We start from the raw sequence: 20,450 nt of genomic DNA on the forward strand, positions 1-20,450 counted from the left end.
TGCCATTTCATAACTTCCTTTGTATTCAACCACTATTTGTAAGAAAAACCCAAAATATACATAACAGCCATATGTTTTTCACTTAAACCAGATAATGTTATAAACCATACAAATACCAAAAGGTTTCCTTTTCCTCCCAAATGCATCTCTAGACTAAATGTGGAACTTTTCCCACATCAAACAGACTTTGAATGCCGTTTCCCACGTGGGGTAGCCCTGACATGAAACAGTGTGAATATATTCAAAATTAACGTGTAGGACAGTTACGCACCTACTTGACTGACATACCACTATTACCACAGTAAACTATTAGATAATTAAACCAGACCACCAGGCTTACCTTAACAATGTCCTACAGCTACACACTATGCTAAGTTGCTAAATTTATTTTGCTGAAATTTACTCAACAACCTTAGTTGCCATAAGACTACCACAAACTGTATTTCTTATGTATATTATTATTATTATTATTATCATCATCATTATTAGGTAGTTTTAACCAGACCACAGAGGTGAAATTCTTAATTATTAATTTTTTATTATTAAATGTCTCATACAACATTCTCTTTGAGACAAAGGCTTGAGACAAGACATCTGCTCCTTGTTGCACATTGATTTTTGAGTCCTTGTGCATAGACTACATATATTATAACTGCATGATTTGTGAACTAATTTACTTTTACAGTGCATTAATTACCTACTTTTGTGTGATTTGTGGAATTGTGCAATAAAAAGTGAAAAGAGAAAGTAAAGCCAAGAGATTTATTCTATCGTCACAATGAATTATTCTGTAGCTAACAACCAAATTGTCATAACATAACTAATATAAAAAACTCACTGCTGCATCATTTTCATCATACACCTTACTAACCTTCTATCATAAGACCACTTGCTACAGTTACCACTAATAATACATACAAGTACATACAATTATCCTAACAGAAGTAATCATTACATGAGCTTCCCCTCTTTGGACGAGGCTGAAACATCAAGTTCCCTCTTCTGAACCCCAGTAAGGAAAATCTAAATTGTTTTCACTGTGAGCCAAGTCTTGATTCCAAAGCTGGCAACAGCTTGTGCAACTGAATATAACTTACCACTGCATAGCACATATGGTGGCCATCTTAAAGTCAAGACAGGACTCTACTACCAACACACTGTGGTTGGTTAGATTGCTATTGGGTCAACATATTTAGTTTTGAGGCCTACAAACTAACGAGGAATCTGAAGCACACCCTAACAAGGTCAACGTGGAGTTCACATTTTTCATTTGTATAAACAATTAAAGCCCTCAAACCTTCCAGGCCAGATAGTCTGTAACACAGTACACAAATACTGCAATACATATGTGAAATCCACTCACAACACCTGGGATTTGGCTAGGATTCCAAGCTCATCACATAGTCCCTCCGCTGGTTTAAGATTTCAGGATGAAAACACTGAAATGACCTTTGACAATAACACAGGGGAGATACAAGAGAATTACAGTGAATCACAATGCTGTTTGGAAAATGACTTAGAAGTCAATCTAATTTCTAAGTTCCATCTAAAGTACAAATTAAAGAAAGACATCATTGACTAAAGACAAGTGAAGATAAAGTGCAAAACAAATTAGGTAGGTAACATTAACATTTGTAAAAAGAGAATCTATTTACACTACTCTTGCATTCTCTCAAAACACCTTTGGCATGAGACTTTAAAAAAACATCATACAGTACTATCAATAGAGCTGCATCAAGAACAATAATATCTTACATTTTTTTTCTAAATTACCTGGCATGCGATGGTGTATCAAAGTTTTCTTCTTTACTTCAAAAAAATGCATATTAACACAGGTATACTTAGGCACTGATGGACAATAGATTATTGCCTCATGATAGTCTAAACATATTCTCTCATCACTGTTAAATGGATCTCTTTGTGTGGTGAGTTGTATATATGTATATATTCATTGTGTTTTATGTCCTAAATCCATAGATGCATTAAGGTGGGAAGGTTCAAGTACCAACCTAGCACCAGTGTCTAACTTTACATCTTTTTTTTTCATATAGAGGCCAACTTGTTTTTAACCCTACAGTATTAAAGGCAGCTGCAGGAGTATAAGCAGCTCTGATATTCTCCTAATGAGGGTATATGAGATTATAAAAAGGGACATGATATTAATTTGCATTGTACTAGATATGGCATGTACAGTTTATTTACATATAAGCAATATTAAAAGTGACATATTACCCTTAATACTCCTCCACTTGTACTATAATGACATTCTGAAAACATTAAACTTCAAAACCTTAAATAAAGGTGATATTGCATATATAATTTGTGTTCCCTAAGGAAGTGTTTGTCTTTTCACATTACAGCATCATTTATTATAATAAAATCAATCACATGAAAGCAACTGCTAGTCTTTTCATTTTCTTTATCTTTAATATTAGTTAATGAGGTCTCTTGAAGAAATTGTCAGAATTGTGCCTTGTCCGTTTACTACTTTGCTGTTGATGCTCCTCTTCCACTGTTTGTCCTGGTCGTAGCAAATCTCTTATGTGCTGAACTATGAGGTCAATAGCAACTGGAAAGTAATAACAAAAATTTCATAAGGGTTACTCTTGGCATTAATAATCAAGAAACTTTTGCATTTACGAATATTGAATACATTTCTGAAGTACAGTACATAACAAACATCTTAGTTCGACAATCGAGTTATTGCACTCTTAAAAGGTAGACGACATTGTTCAAGTACAATACAAAACACAACTTTCACTTAACTATAGGAAACTGGACAAACATTCTTCTAGGAATTGCAAAAAATGAAAAGGAAGTATAATTTCAGATGCTATTATATGCAACTTAAATGATTTAGATAATCAAAAAGAACCACATGCACAATACAAAACAACTCACCTCTTTTCTCAACTTGCAAATACAATCACAGACAAAGCGACCAACATTAAAGAGATTTGCAACAAAACTCTTCCAGAGTTCAAAGCAAGTTCATTTCCTTTTCCTAGGAACCTGGTTTTGATTATGAACTTTAAATAAGGATTGGAGAATATTTTTTTTTTTTTAATGGAAATTATGTGTGAGCAATGTAAGGATGAAGTTACTATGATAAAAAATTATCACAAGCTACTGTGGCCATATTCACATTTTTTGTCTTCTAATCTCACACCGTTTGAAACTTCAATTTTCTTTTTCTTTTTTTCGTTATCCTTATAAGGCAGAAACTACCAGGATAGTTTTAATCTTTTCTACAGTGTCAAACTTTGACCCAAAGGGATAAATAAAATATATTCTTTATATTAAAATTACAGCATACCTTTGTCCACCAGTCACAGACACAGGGGATATGAAGCTATTAAAATTTTCAAGGGTAATAAAATGCTTGTAAACATTTTACATCTTTACTTTCACCTGTTACTTACAGTAACAATGTAGTAACAATTTTACATATTTGCAAATTTTTCAACAGATTGAGTGGATTTAAGACTTCTCTGAATACCAATTCATATAACATATCAGCATACATAAGCGTATGAATGATTATACAATGAATTGTGCAGACTTTAAAAAAATTATAAAATAAAAGTATAAAGTTACAATAAGGTCTTAAAACAAATTTAACAGCAAAGTAGCTTACCATTAAATTCCTTACCAACACCTGTCACCATAATATAAGAAAAAACACAACTTTACAATTCTATCTCCCCTTCTACATGAGATCAACTGGCGAACGAGCTTTGTCAGTATGTTGTAGCATTTACGACAGTAACATTTTGTGGCACATGAAAAATGAATTACTTCCAGTATCCAACTTGGCAAAGGGGGCATATCCACAGAGGAAAACACTGGCAAGGAAAACGAACATGGATAACCAGGACTATGTCAAAAGTAGAATAATCAGAATATCTTTCTAAACTACTTTGCAAGAGATTTTTTTTTTCTCCAAAAATTCTCTCTTAAACACTGCAAACAGTGAACTGTTGAGCTTTAAAAATAAATCTAACCTCAATGATTTATCCAGACCTATAAACATTCTACACTGCGAAGCAAGAAAGAAAATTATGCCCATGGAACCTTGAATAAGAAACCAACCTCAAGACCAGCACAGCTGGCGTTTTGCATTGAGATATGGATTGCAACTGTTTACCTATATACGAATAACAAAATAAGACACTAAACAGAAACAACAACTCCATTCCACAACATTTTATCAAACTGAAAAAGTGACAAGGGCAGTCATTAGAAAGTAAGCTTTAAATCTTTAAGTAGTCGTCACTAAAAGTCTTCCAGTAGTCATTATTAAAAGTATGTTTTAAATCTTTACGTAGTAAAGTTCAAACAATACAATCTCATCAATGAAGAAGCTCTTTGTACAAACATGATCTTACACACATATATGCACACATACACTCACACACTTCATCATCATCAATCAAAAATTACGTACGCAAGCAGCAGCTGAGGCATTGTACAAATAAAAAATGAAAAATTTCTCATACTGAACTCCTAAAAAGCTTGCTTGACAGACACTGCAAATAAATTATCTCCATCTATGTTTTTGAGACCAATGATTGACTGATGACTATTAAAATGGTTCCTGAAAAGAGCATGTTTCTAGCCAAGTCTCAATATTGTGGATACATGCTATCCACAAATTTCATCAATGCTTGCACTTGCATCACTTTTGAATGTTAAAAATGCATTATGTGAATATAAAAGTTTCAAAACAGCTATAATTAGTAGCATTCAGATGGATGGTATCACAAGTATAAGAATCCTATATGCACTATGCCAAGGCAATTCCTAAGTGGGAATTACAAGAAGTCTATTACTGAGCAAAACAGGAGGATATGATACTGGCATAGGACTTGAATACTTCATCTACCTGAGAAAAATGGGATATTCACATATCTTATTATCTTTATCTTTTTAAAGTTTCATCAGACCCTTGAATTACTCATGTTAATTCTCATATAAATGGTCCAAGGGCTTATCATCAAGTGTTATTCTCCTATCAAAGCCATATCAACTGTCAAAAAACAACCTCACTGTGCATACTTTTCAACACTGCCTCGACTTATGTTTGCTGAGTAATACATGCTCAGTCATCTGATCTTTACAGACAAAATGTTGTCTCTGAACTTTACCTTATTCACATACTTTAAAAGAAAAGTGGCTAAAAGACAAAGAGCAGAAGGAAAGCACATTCCTGGCGCACGAATATTATACCTTATCTTGACCCCAGTGATTAGTTACTAACTGTTATAAAATCTACAAGTTATGGATATAGATACCTGTTTACCTTTGCTGACATAACTGTTACAGAATCAACAAGCGTCCAAAAGCCTACGTACAATAACGATACATTACGGACGAAAAGTTGTTAAAATATACAAACTACTAGACCTTGTATGTTGGGTGTGTTGCAATGAGCCACAATGCGGCCGGAGAAACTAAAAAATATTTGAAGGATGACACAGAAAATCCATCATATTCAGTACACTGTATCCTACTTGTATTTATTTAGTTCTTTTATCAAAAGGCAGGACACCAAATAAATTTATTTTTTCACCTCTTCATGCTGTTAGAAATATGTTTGGACAATATTCTACAAGAGAATAATTAACCTGAGATCTATTTTCATTCAGCCTTCATAAACTTCATAATTTTAACTTAAGTAGTCACACTGCATTTCCTGAAATTTACTGACTGTAATTTAAACAGCAGTATTCTCCTGACAATTTTTTTTTTTACCAAATTGTTTGCCTAGTTTTATAAAAAGTTTAACTAGACTATTGCTAACCTTTCTCTGGCTGGCCTGCAGGGCTGTTCATATAAAATTACTTGGTATTCATTATTTTTAATTATAAACTAAAACTCCATATAAACTATAAAATAACTGGACAAACTGAATAAGCTGAAGCTTCTGACAAAATCTTATTAGGGATTTGCGTCTGAGACTTCTCACTGTTCGCTAAACTTGGTCATCATCTGCTCTATTAGTAATGTAGTACAGCACTGCACTAAACAGTTGGGAATGGGTCAGGATGGTTGGTTGTTGAAACAACATGACAACCTAAACTTTTATCCAAATTAATTTCAACCAGCTAAGTGAATACAAGCAGATCTCGTAATGACTGAATACCAAATAATTCAAGGGAAAAAATGGGAATAAAGCTAAAGATTATTCTTCAATGCTGTCAATGAAAACCAATGCAACATTTCCCCCCAAAATCTCCAGGGTAAAGTATACAATATACTAAGCATCTCAAATCATCAGCGCTTTGGAAATAGCAGGAGAAAAAAAATGAAACAAAACTGTCAAAAAGCTTATGCATACTAAAGTAACTTTCCCTTTCCATCCTTCAGATAAGCTATAAAGACCATGCTAACTTAAAGCTTCTCTCTAAAAAAAAAAAAAACTATCAAAATCAGTCTTCAAGAACACACTGAATGAAAAATATATATGCACTAGTGATGGATATTGAGAGCTATACAGCAATTCACTCCACTCTTGAATATGAATTCTCTGATAAAAATGGCAAATTCACCTAAACTTTGGCAATGAAAACTACTTTGTATACAGAAAACTGGTCTAAAATTCATTATTGAATCATTGTAATCTATGGAGATATTCAAACTTGTGCTTTTAAAATATGACCCCAAAGCTGCTAATAACATAATCTAAACAAACAAGAAGGGCAAAAAAAAAAAAAAAAAAAAAAAAAAAAACTGGAATAAATTAAAATCGACTTTTAAATCAATCAATTACTGTGCTCTAATCCTGTCTATTGACTCCAAATTCACATTGGCACATTAGCCAGTAACAAAAATTAAGTATTCCTCATTAAAATTCACATAAGCATATTAGCCACTAACACAAATCAAGTTATTCTTACTTATTAGAAAAAAATACAAAATATAAAATTCTCTAGGTTTCTGTTGACTTGCATACAGAAGCAGTCACTTTTGATGTGGAAGACTAGTCTTGATGGCAAGAAAGAACCATAGTCAGTTCAAATTCATCCCTCACTTTAGTTAATCTCAAAGTTCTTTTAGGTTCAGTTCGATACCTACTTCTACCTATGCCACTTCAAATTTATGTTGGTAACATTTGACTTCCCTCTTGGTAAAACTACACTGCAGCTAAAATTCGCAAAAGTGCAGTCACACAAGCCATTAGTAATTTTAACAGTGTGGTAAAGTGTCAGATTCAGTTCACCAAAGAAGACTCTCACAGTCTGAAAGATCAAAGGGATTTAGAAATAAACGCTATTTTCGGCATGGACTAGCACAGGCCAGTCGTTGCTACAACAGTCAATATCTGAGATACAAGGCTTCCTTACAGTTTTAGGTCCCTAAATTGCTAGTAACAGATCCATTTCATCACATACATCAATAAACTTCAATAAAATCTTCACTTTCCCATTCTTTAAATTGCTGTTAAGTTTGTCCATGGTTACTTAACTGCTTTATTTGTACTCTACGAGCTATGGAACAAGTCCTGATGTAGGTGTACATTTTTGAGTATATCCAAATGAAGTTCATTACTTTGAGTCACTATACGTTAGAGAGAGAGAGAGAGAGAGAGAGAGAGAGAGAGAGAGAGAGAGAGAGAGTGTGTGTGTGTGTGTGTGTGTGTGTGTGTGTGTGTGTGTGTGTGTGTGTGTGTGTGTGTGTGTGTGTGTTCGAAAGCTTACAATACCATCCAAACTATTATGGCAGGGATTACCCTAAAACATTTATATAAATTAATGAGCTAAATTACTGAGCTTTCTTCGCTACGATTGACTTCAATCCAACTAAAGATTCTTGTTAGGTTAACTTGTGGCACTCAGTATCATACCTATACACAAAATAATGCTCTCAACACGGGACTGGGAAGACTACTATTGTTGCCAAAAACAACAAAAATTGGTGCTAAATACACACACTTTAAGAGCAATGTTTCAGAAGTCACCATAAAAAGTTTAAATGCTTATCCAAGATGTGTATCAAAGCAAGGATGAAGAAGCTAGGATGAACATTTACATGCCCCATAGCAAGGTACGATTTTCAACAGGGCATCAGAAACTAACAGTAATGGCAATTTGCCAGTTAGATAATGACATAAAAGAATATCAAGTCAAACTCCAGTTTCCTTCCACTGACATCCTGCAATATTTAAATATCTTAAGATACCACAAAATGCATAATGATAACATTGAAACATAATTGGTCCCTACACTTGGTTGAAAAAAAAAAAAAAAAAAAAAATCTCTGGACCTAAAATTTTTACCAGTTGGGATAGAAGACACATGGTTCATATAAAAAATATGTTGTGCTTGATACAGGTATAAAAAATCTTGAAGATGTTCAAATCCTAGATTTCACTACTGCAACTGCAAACAGTGGGTACCATTATAAATAAGCCTGAGAAAAGGAATGTAAGAGGAAGAGCCACAGAAAAGATAAGAAAAATATAAACCACAAACACAAAATTACTTCAGTGATTCATGCACACGAGAAGGGATGACTTGGAGGTAGCTTATGTTCAGAGAAATGGATGAAATATTGTGGTTCCCTGAAAAGCACTCAGTAGTACAAATCACAGATTGTGAAGTGCTTCACGCTTTGAGCTGTTTCTGTAAGGTAAATAAGATTAATTGCACTACTTCCTTGAAGGTGCAGTAAGATAACTAAAATAAAATATATGACAGGTCATTTCCTCTTGAATTTCGTTTTGTTCGAATTAATGTGCAACATCAGGACGAAGTACTTGGGAGCAGATCAGAGAAAATGAGAAGAGCGTTTCAATCAAAAGGTTTTTAAATTGGAGATATTCTGATAATCATCTGTAAAGAGTAAAATCCAAGAGGACTCCTCTAAAAATTCAGAGCACAATTTCACATTAAATGGATGGATTAGGTCTAAAGGGTATTCTTTTTTTCTTTTAGCATACAGTACTATTCTGCTTCTGCAAAGTTTGGAAAACTAGACCAGCTACAACATCCCATCTGTAACATCTTGACAACTGTACATGAGAAAATTTCCATGATTTTATCAGCTAACAAACATGGAGGGCATAACATAACTGGTTTGACATATTTGTCACTACAGACTTCTTGTTTTGTTTTTACAAAACTTGGTGGCAGCAAAATTTTTAACCAATTAAATAGCTATTTGGTCATTGGCGGCAATAGCTTCCAATGGCAAGTTCAACTGACTACGTGAAAAGAACTTCCATAATTTTGATGTATAAAAGGCAATCCAAGAATTACAAAAATTAATAATGATTACCAACTCAAAATTATAACAAAACAATTTACCTTTTATCAATCCCTGAAAATGTCGTTAGCTTTTATCAAGCTTCTAGGATAATCATTACTTTAAAAAAGAAACAAACCTGGGCTGTACCGATCAAAACAAGCATATCCCTTCTTCAATGGACACTCATTTAGTTACTATGCTGTTTTCAAGCTGTTGGGGCATCAAGACAATCGGCCCTGAGGATAGCAAGCCAATCTCCAATGAGACTGGCTAAAAACTTTGAAACCTGAGCAATGTCTGGCCAAAGTTGGAACCACCTCAATATCTAACCCTTGATGCAGCCAGTTAGGAGTGGTACAATGATTTAAACAATATGAAATTCATGAAATGGCCTGCAATAACAGGCGCATATCCAAAACAATTCATATCTGAACAGCTGAACTTCTAAAAATATGAGTATTGTAAAGGTTGAGAGTTTTCCTTCCCAAAGATAAAAACTTGCCTATATATGGCAAGATAATCTATATTATCATCTAGAATTCAATAAAATTCCTTAAAGAAAACCTTAGATAATTAGAGCAATGCACTGTATATGAGCATCTCTGATTGTTACTCAAGGTAAATTGTTGTTCTAAAATCAACCTTCAAGTTGTTCGATGGTTACTTGGCCCTTTTCAATAAAGTTGTTCATGTCAAGAATGGTACCTAAGTAAATATGCAATAAAATTGCATGCTGAATTAAAGGCATTAGTTAGGATCTGTTTTACAGCATGAGGATCACTTTGATCAAGAACATTACACAGTGACTTTCTGCTAGTGTCAAGAAAAAATTATTATCTTTAATGAAAACATCAAATGTGCATGCACATATGTTTATTTCCTAAGAGGTTTAATCTTTTACCAAACTGCAATAAAGGCAAATTGTGCACCAAAGGTTCCTTGTGCTTGTAAGTTTAATGTCCCCTATCAAAGCAAAAATTGTGATAAATATGTACATGTATCTACAGTACTCTCAAAGCAAAATTCAACTCCCTTCCATATAGAAAATTCGAAGAAAAAATTTTCATAAGAATAAAAATTACTAGCTGTTAGGCTGTCTAACCCAAAGTGGAAACCAGTCACCAGCAAATGGCACAAAATTAAAAAACCCTACTAAATTTATATTTTGAACTTAAAAGTACAGTATTACATATCACTATCCAAAGTTCTTCAATTCACTCATAATTCCTATATACAAGTATAGTACCCCTTAATGTACATTCTTCTGAAGTTTAAGCGTATATCTAAGACATCTGTTGGTTTGGTCATAAGTGCTTTAGCACAAAACAGTCCTTCCTGTCAATCACCACAAACTTAAGTCATATTCCTATACAAATGACTCGTCAATAAATATTTGTAGTAATGACCACGCTGAAAACTTTCTTGGTAGCTCTTTGCAAGAGCAGCTAAAATCTGGACCTCTTCAAACAAAAGATGTGCTCAACAACACTTGTGTAATAATATACAGATGATTTAAAAAAAATACAAACAAGAGCTTTCTGATCCTTAAAAAATTAACAAAGCCAAAAACCTTAATCTTGCAGTTTCTTTTAGCAGTCTATATACTGTACTGTTTTCTTAACCTAGGTTAATATTGCTCTATATTAAAAAAAATCCTTAAAACTAACAGATTGTACTTCCTCTAATTTAATATTCAAGAGGCTTTAATGATCATTACTAAAGATTCTTATGTACATGCCACATGACATATGGATAGAACAGCAACTGTATGTAACAGTTCCAAATTACATCACCCTTCTTAACATAGTTCTCCAAACCAATTCAGTTATCCATTATTAACAATTAACATTTCAAGCTTACAAAAGTAGAATGATTATCAGTTTTCCCACAACTTCTGTTTTCCAGATCTCTTGTTCCTCAAGATCTGGTAGAAAATACTGTACCTTTATCTCATAAAAGCCTAAAACCTGCATTGTATAGAAAATGTCAAGATGAATATGAAGCTGGTATAATGATTAAACAGAGTACAGTATGTGTTCATGTGAATAAAGTATTTGTATAAATGTGTTTCACATATATATAGTGTACTTGTTATATACATACTGTACATACATCAATGAAGCAATGGTGATCATTCTACCTTCAGCAAAATGCCTACAGCTTCAATAAAACTTGTGGTGGACAAAGGGTATGATGGATGCTGGTACAAAAATACATTATTGGGGGGACTGATGCAAATATTTTATAAGTTGAAGAGGATAATTTCTTTCTTATCGGATTTTTGAGTCAGAGTTTGATCGGGAACGTTGATGCGTCCCATTTCCGGAGCCATTTCCAGAACGGTTGTTGACAATCTCTTGAATGTGCTGCACTATTAGGTTAATGGCAACTGTAAGGCAAGCAAAGAGCATGGCAGGCTAATTAGTGGCATTCCTTAGGAAGGGTCACAGGTAAACAATGCACAGACTGAGGATTGTTGGCATTCACTGGATTTCATTCAAGGAATACAAAACAGTGTTCTGCTTACCCAAAATGGTTCAAAAGAGCACATACTGTACAAGTAAAGGATAAGACAGTGACATACCATTGAACTCAGACTGGACAATGATCTCCCTCATATAAAAGTAATCGTATTCTAATCTCCACAAATAAAAAGTAAATAAATAAACTGACACCTCAAACACCACACAGGATCTAAAAACTATTAAAAAGAAGCAAATTATTTCAGTTATCAGTGAAACAGATCTTACTACAAAAATGGTTCCTTTCCATGACTTATGACATGGCTAATAATAACCACTAGTATTGTCGCGATAATCATAATAATAGTGATCATAAAATAATCAACTGAAACAAAGCCAGAACTAAAGCAGAGAATAGGAATAAGCTGGAGAACCTCACCTGATTTTATCACATAACTGTTTCATTTCTTGAACTTTATCATAAAATAATGCAAATAAATATGTGTTCAACTCTGTTGCCATTGTGTCAGATGAAAGTTGTACAAAATAAGCAAATTAATGAAAGCAAAGACCAACAAAGCTAAAACTGCAAAAGTTCCTCCACTAATAATATTTTACTGCTCAACTGAGTAAGCTGAAGTAAAGGTCAAGGGGTTCAGTTTACACCATTTTAATCTATATTCACATCCCTGTACTTCTACAGAAAAGGCACAAAATCTCGAGTATATTTTGTTTTAGTGGACACGGCAACCTTCAGATATAACAGACCCAAATTTCAGTGACAATTTCACAATTGTAGCTCATCCTAGGCATAACAAGACGATCCTGAAATTACCAAACCATCTGTGGTGACCAATTTGAGGAGGGGATAGAATTACTACAACATGGCACTAAAAACTTGATACAATGAAAATGGAAAATGTAATAAATTGTTCAAAAGTATGGTTTGATAGAATTACTTCAGCATGGAACTTTAGGCAAGGGGTAAAGTGAGAGTAAACATTAATATTTTTCAAAAAGTGTTATCTCTAGTACAATGGATGCTCTGAAAAATTATTTATTACAAAGGACTGTCAAAAATTGAGGAGACTTTACCAAATTCAGCTTGACCCACAAAATGAGTGCAAACAGCAAGACTTGGGATGTGTTTACCAAAGTTCTTTTACTTAGATGATGATGAATCTAGTGATTCTGAAAGATTTTCAATATGAGGCATCTTTTATATTTTTCATTTCTTTTCATCATCACAATATCTTGCATCAGCTTTTCCCTTTAAGGGGGTTGTATGTGAAATGAGTTCTCTCCCTCTTCTATCCAGCGGTCTTTCTGCAAAAATACTCTTCAGGCAAAGGACTTCATATGTGTCTCATCTCCCTGACTGCTTACAGCTAAATAAATCAACTCAGTGGTCTGGTTAAACTACTTAATAATAATACTGGTTCCTAGAGGTCTTCATCCTGTAACTTCAATATCAATGACTTTTCTGACTAACTGCTCTTCCCTTCCCCCTCACATGTCTGAACATCTCAATCTTTTGAGATCTCAGTCTTTTTTTCAGCCTCGTGATACATCTCTCCAGTAACTCCTCGTTCGTAATTCCAACTTCCAGCTGTACTCTGGCCATGAATCCAAACTTTCTATGGTCACACCTTCCAAAACATCTTCTATTTCCTTGTTAATATCTATGTTTCTGCTGCATAGAGTAGTACAGGTTTATGATCTTGCCTCTAATTCTAGAAACCAAAAAACTCTACAATCCGTAATTTTTTGCAGAGTTATCCATTTGCAAGTCAAACAGTGCAGCTACATTCATAATAATGATGACCTTATTAAAACGAGTTTTGTTTACTACATCCAATTACAGCATACCGCATATATTATTATGATATTACAGAATATAAACATTGTGACCATGCGTCATTTGCATTTGGTAATGTTTGCATTCTCAAAATCATTGCCATTACTGTACTTGCTAGATGAAACACAATTCGGACATACATTTTTTTGTAAATTAAAAAAGATGGGTTTAAAATTGCAAAATTCTTTATTTATAAAAGCAGTTAATTTTAAAAGAAGTCAAGGTGTGATTTCATCATTTTCAGATCTTGCTTTCACCTATTTAAAAAAGTTTTGCAGCCTGCACGTTATTCATTTTATTCAGCCACAGCTACAACCCACAGCTTAAATTTAGTGGTAATCGTTAGAACCTTCTCCATTCCACGAAGGATGAATAAAAATGTATTTAATTTGCACTTCAGGAAGTTACCACTAAGAATTAAGAAGTTGTAAAACAACAACTTTAATGCAACTCTTAACAAATGTACGATAGTTACAGCAAATAACATTAACAAATAGCAATTTGTTAATTCTGTTGTTTATGTCAGCACTTCTTGTTTATACCAGTGTTTTGCATGTTTATGCCAGCACTTGCTGTTGTTTATACCAGTGTTTGCATGAAATACTAAGTGGTTGTAACAAATTATTAGACAGCCACAAGTTTCAATGATGTATAATTTTGAGTTTTACAAACTGTTTTGTTGGAAACAATGTGCAAGTGTATTTATAGAGCAAGCTTCAAGTTCTGAAATCCGAAACATAAGCTAGCCCTAAAGGTTTTGGAATTAGACAACTTTTAGTGCAACCTCAACTAAGGTCTGTGAATAGCACCTCCAGGATTTCTCAAGATTGGAGGCAGTTCCAGAAAGTTTCTTCAAGTACTTACAGTATATAGCGTTAAGTTCTTCTACTTGTAGTAGTGATATTACAATTATTTATGTTTTAATTACAGTATATATGTCTATCTAACAACCAGTAAATTTTTTGCTAGTTAGCTTTTGGTTGCAATTTGCTGATTTAGGAATAAATTTTATTTAATCTATTTATTAATAATTGAGATTTTATCTTATGAACTTATCACGAGGTGTATTTTAAGAGTAAGTTTCCATTATTCTTGGGATTTTCTTCAGTGTTTGAAGTCTTTGTAATAACGTTGCAACGTTGTTACAAAGGCTTCATAATAAGCATGATATAATCAGATGATGCCGATTTTGGAGACTCGCAGCTCTTATGCTATTTACATCAACCTGAGATTTTAATACACAATCAGGATGTGTATACTGTACTCTTCACAATCATTGATTTTGCAGGTGTTTAGGAGAACAGTTTCCAGAATTCTGTCTAAAGGGAGGAGAGAGCAAAATCTGCAACCTTCTTCTCATGTTTACCGACTTGCCGGGGCAAGTATACAGCCTCTGATACCCAGAACACTGCCGGATGCTCAATAATAATAATGATAATAAATGCCAAAAAAGGAGGTTACTACCATTAAGAGAAACAATTTGATGTCCACAGTTTATGTGGAGACTGCAAGAGTGAAAGTAGCACCAGGAGAAGGCACTAAAACAGCAGAAACAGTGCCAGGGTGGCAAAAGCATGGCAAACAGCTCTACATGGTTTCTGTTAACACTAGACATATTACCAAAAAACCTAAGGCTAGTACTACTACTTTTCCATACACTAAACAAAATAATTATATTAATCTGTCAGGAAAAACAGATAAACTGGGAAACATAAATTTTCATAATAAAATTTATTATTTGGATACTTACCTACTGTTAAAGATAGCTTATATCTCGGCGTCAACAGGCAAGTCGGCATTCAAACAAAGGATCGAATGGCTGTTCTCCACCAAGTGTGTTTCGAATGTTTAAGCTCTTGTCAGAATTCTCCTTGACAGCCCACTAAGTTGTGGAGAGGCTGGGTGGGGTCTTCTTTAACAGTAGGTAATTATTCAAATAAAAATTTTATTATGAAAATTTATATTATTTAGGATGAATCTTACCTACTATTAAAGATACCTGATTTCTACATTGAGAAAAGGATGGTGGGTAGTGCAGCTAGACAAAATCTGCTAAGCCTGACCTAGAATCCTTTCTGGATCTTACTGCAGCTAGAAGTTGGATTCCATTCAGGGAGCAAGGATCTCCTACGTGTGCAGCAAAGAGCAGCCTTGCAGAGAAAAACGGTTCAATTCAGCCAGGATGAAACAGAAGTGGCATGAGGGGACCAATATGCCTGGGTCCAAAAGCCCTATAAAACGACAGTCACCAAACATAAACACCTTTATGATACAAAGGTATGCTCCTGTACAATTAATGTACCTTCATGCTCCCCAAAATATTAAAACCCAGGATTTAAAACAAAAGCCTAAAAGACTGCTCTTTCTTCAGTTCAGGAAAAGACTTTATCCACTACTAGTAGCAGATTAAGGGCTTTACCATTTTCAAACACGATTCTGTATACTTAAGGTAGCGAGCGGCTAAAACCATATTGCCGAATTAATCCCATCCTCAAGCAACAAACTGTCATAAAACTAAATGAAGTTGCAACAGCTCTCACATTACACGTTTACCTTACATCACAGAGAACCTACTGTTCTTTGACAAAGATGTTCTAGGTTTCAAAAATCTTACAACACAAGGTTAACTTTGCCTCCTCCAGGCTTAACCTTTGACAAAGATGTTCTAGGTTTCTAAAATCACAAAGCAAAAGGTTAACTGCCTCTTCCAGGCTTACCAATCACTGTAAGTTTTAACTGCCCCAACAGGGCAGAGAAGTGTTTCCTTTTCTACCCCATCAAAGAAGTTAAATTGGAATTCTTATAGTTTACAGAAAAACTTAGCCTTAACATAATTCTCAGCTTTAAGGCAAAAAGATAAAATAGCATTCCCTTTACAACAACCTTAAGGAGAGTGCTTTTAATAAATTTACTGTTTTATGCCAATAGTGCTAAATAAAGTGTTTCAGGTCAAAAAATCCAATGGAACCCATTCCAGAGGCTCAAAACAATCTGCAGATAAAATTTAGACCTGCATCTAAATGCCAGAAAGAGATTGATATGGAGTTGTAGGGGCTTCAGTCTCAACTGATCTCAACAACTTGAAGTGCTGATGGTCAGCCAGACCTAACAGAACATGATGCAATACAGAGGAACGTATGGAATGATAAACTTGAAAGCAGACGGCAAAAACTCTTAATATACCTAAGAAAGCAGGGAAACTGATGTCTACAATGTTACAGGTGCTGAAAATTCCTCTAGAACAGCAACCTGAGCAATACACAAACCGATGCTTCTGACACAAGGCCACAGTTGTTTCCACTAAGGATAGAACCCATGATACCTTTGAAAATCCCCTTATTGGGATGAGACAGTCGAGCATCTCCAAGCAGTTAAGTGTGAGATGCAGAAGCTAGTGGAAGTGCACGGAATTCCGTAGTTTCAATCGAGTTCCCCTTAACGGAAGAATACGAGAGACATCTACCGAGAGAGCTAGAAAGTCCAAAAATCATTTGCTCTGAGGTTACTAAGGCTCTACAGGAGTCACTGAGGTATTCTCAAACTTTAAATTTCCTCAATACTGCCTTATAGTAGATAGAGTGGGTAAGCATATGAGTCTGAGTCAGGCCAAACTTAAAGCAACACATCCAGTGTTCAAGGCTAAGGGCCCTCAAAGCAGTAGTATTTGACATATCCTGCTCATCTCCATTTTAATAAGTCTACATTTGAGTGCTCCTCTAATCCCACAGCAACTGTTAAACTTGGGAATGGAATGGTCACTCTATTGGTGGTTTTGTTCTTCCCGAATCCTCAATTGCTAAAAACATTGTCCCTTTGCAGAATGAACTATCAAACCAGCATATGTCGTTCATTTCCCTCATAGAAGCAATCTTTCCACTATGGCTCAGTTTCTGACAAAGGATAAACCTGCTATGCATCTTCGGTGATCTTTCCACCACCCTGACTTCTTGTAAGCTTTACTAGGTGTAGTGTTGACCATACCATGGTGTGTGTTAGTGTAATGACACATTTCAAAATTCTTTGTTTCGTGTTACACAACCTAGTGAAAAAACAAAACCTGGACGTGGGTTTAAGAATAAAATGGTCAACCCTTATTTTCAGCATCCCTCCTACAGAACCTGGCGACAATGATGGTCCTAGGATACTTATACATTTAATGAACATAAGCTGGAAGTTGTAATCTCTTATCTTAACAAAAAAAAAAAAAGCCCTTACCAAGTAGGAAGCTTCCTTAAGGCCTAAAATTCTTCACGAAGCAAATACCTATTTGTCTTCTGACAGACAAGCCTGCAAATTGCCAGTATCATCCCCACCTCACCATAGGAGTTAGGGAAGTCGACTGAAAATCATAATGCGCAGTGACTGAGCCAGGTGAAGCAACAAATCCTTGGCCTTTGGAATACTCTTGACAGAGTTGGCCAACTTGAACCACCTGACTCAGTAGAGAAGAATTCTTGCTCTTAAAAGTCGACACCATCCGCCTAAAGACAAGCTCCCTGTGAATGCTTATTGAGGTGCTGTACACGAGCTGAAACAAAGCGCCTTGAACAGCAATGCCTTCTCTGTAAATACACCTCAAAAGAACTTCCATGACTGAGGATGTACTAATATGAGAAAAATGTCTCCTGCACTTCCAAAACATCTGATCGTTCTTTTGGAAGGTAACTAAGACCATGCTGGAAAAACCAAAAAGCATGGGGACAGACACATCAAATAATACAGTCTCAATGCGTCCAACATGGGGTGCCAATCTCCTGTTGTTTATGGAGCTAGGAAAAAGTCCTAGGTAAAATCCCAGTGAATTACTGCCTGGTCCATTTCATTCTCTCTAATTTACAACCTCCTACTAAAGAATGAGAGACTTCTTTTGGAGAAGACAAAGGAACAGCTATAGAGGATTAAACCAGTGGAGGATAACCTAACCACTCAAGATTTTGCTTCTAAGTCTCTCTAAGCATGCCAGGAGGCCTGCAATCGGCCATCTATCAGAACCTGATCCCCCGAAAGGTATAAAATAAGACTTATACCAATACACCCTCCCTTATCGCCTTAACCTGTGCAGCATGAGTGTTCTCACTTCTTTCAAACCGAGTTAGTAGAAGCATGAGGACATTAGCCTGCAGCATCAGAAATGGGTTTGATTGTGCAAGTTAAAAACTAACACTCTTCGTTGCTAACTCCCACTGGCGCCAAAAACACTTAAGGCTGGCTTCATAAACTCCCTAAGCTAGTGCCACAAACGCACTAAGCTGACGTCTCAACCTCTCTAAGCTCATGCAAAAAAAGAGGCTATTAAACTGAGCAAAAGTTCTATAAAGGATAAAAACTTCAATCTACTCTGAAACTCAGTTTCAGCATGTCCAAAGCACTTGTCAGCCTCGAGTACGTCTCTTCATAGGAAAGAGATAAAAAGCAAATCCTCGAGCAACAATAGTTTAAGTGCCGATTAAGCGCCTGTATCACAAGAGGCGGCGCTCCGCAACTTCACAAATAACCAGAAGACAAGCCCTGGCAGACTTAAAAGGGAGCTTTGTGCGCCAGAGTACAAGAAAACCTACAAAACGCGCGCAATAAGAGAAAGCTTGGATTCTCTTTCTCCAAATACTTGAAAGGGCACTGAGATCTATTCTTTATGGGTCTTTTTCTCAACTAAATGAAGATAGAGAGAAGCGTAACGCTCCAGCAAACATCAATCAAGCCGAAGGAGATCCAACGATTAGAACTCTTCCTCCGCCAGAGGGAGACAGCAGCCAAGTGCCTGCATCATATCCGCGACTCAGTGAAAGGGAGACAAGGAAACGCAGTCTGAAGCAACTCACCTGAGTCTACATTAGTCAGCTGAGTGAAAGAAAATGAGGTGCCCAAGAAAATAGGAAATGTCAGGAGGCGTGGGGAAAGGAGTTACAATGACTCTCCTGCCCTGTCCGAAAGCGAGTCTACAGACTTCACAGCATCCCCATAAGAAATATCCTTAGAAAACTAAGTAGATAAAATATCTAGCTTGGAAACAACAGCAGATACTGTAACCATGGTAGATTTCGGAAAGAGAAACATTAATCGAGGCAGAAGTAAGAGATTCACCGATAGCCAAAGAACAGCAGGTAAAGAACGAATAAGTGCATTCGACAGAGAAAAAGGAATAGGCTAGCAAACAAGGATTTAGAATGAGCAAAAGATGAAGAGATTGGTTAAACAATTGACTGGGTCGACATAACATCAGAATAAGTACAACTAACTACAGACAGATTTTTATTAATAAAACTGTCTATACCTATATAACTAGTCCTATCAGTGCTAACAACTTCATATTAAGTGCCGCTGACGGTATAAGGAGGTGAGAAAACCAGTTTGGGGACTGTCCAGTAACCTTCTGGAAGTTCACTATAATGAGGGCCCTAATATGGGAGGGTTTATAACATGGTCCATCCTCTATACAGAGGGGAGTAAACTAGTTTATTACCAGCCAAAAATTAAAAACCGTTTCTTTCCACATTAAGTCTCTCTCTCTCTCTCTCTCTCTCTCTCTCTCTCTCTCTCTCTCTCTCAAGTCATTATGTAATCTTATTATTACTTAATCATTACTGTTATTACAGGTAGAGTACTATTGTTTCTAATATTATTTAATCTTAATACAGGTATTTAAAATTACTTATTATTACCTGTATTATTACAGGTACAGTATTATTATTATTATTATTATTATATTATATTACTTAACCTATTTACTTAATCTTATTAATCTTAATATTAATATCTGAAAGTTAAATAATTTTTTTTCATAAAAAATATAGTCATGAAAATAACATGAAAATACAGTAATTACTGAAAATTGCTCTACGAAAAAATCCACAAATGATTGAAAATTACATTCCACAGAAAAA

General features: G+C 35.1%; 1 protein-coding gene across 4 annotated transcripts in view; it reads right to left on the minus strand.

The window, feature by feature from the left end:
- Positions 1-748: 748 nt before the first annotated feature.
- The window catches only part of Uck (Uridine-cytidine kinase), a 202,979-nt gene continuing 183,277 nt past the window's right edge, over positions 749-20,450 (minus strand). For 2 of the 4 annotated variants that reach the window (XM_067108510.1, XM_067108508.1), the window contains exon 7: positions 749-2,569. In XM_067108510.1, coding sequence (XP_066964611.1) covers positions 2,436-2,569 — 134 coding nt within the window. In that variant the 3' untranslated portion in view covers positions 749-2,435. Of the gene's footprint in view, positions 2,570-3,387; positions 11,639-20,450 lie in introns of those variants that run through there. The other 2 variants (XM_067108512.1, XM_067108509.1) reach the window with 1 other exon arrangement.

This window comes from Macrobrachium rosenbergii, chromosome 9, assembly GCF_040412425.1.
Source record: "Macrobrachium rosenbergii isolate ZJJX-2024 chromosome 9, ASM4041242v1, whole genome shotgun sequence".
In the NCBI taxonomy this organism is placed as follows: domain Eukaryota; kingdom Metazoa; phylum Arthropoda; class Malacostraca; order Decapoda; family Palaemonidae; genus Macrobrachium; species Macrobrachium rosenbergii.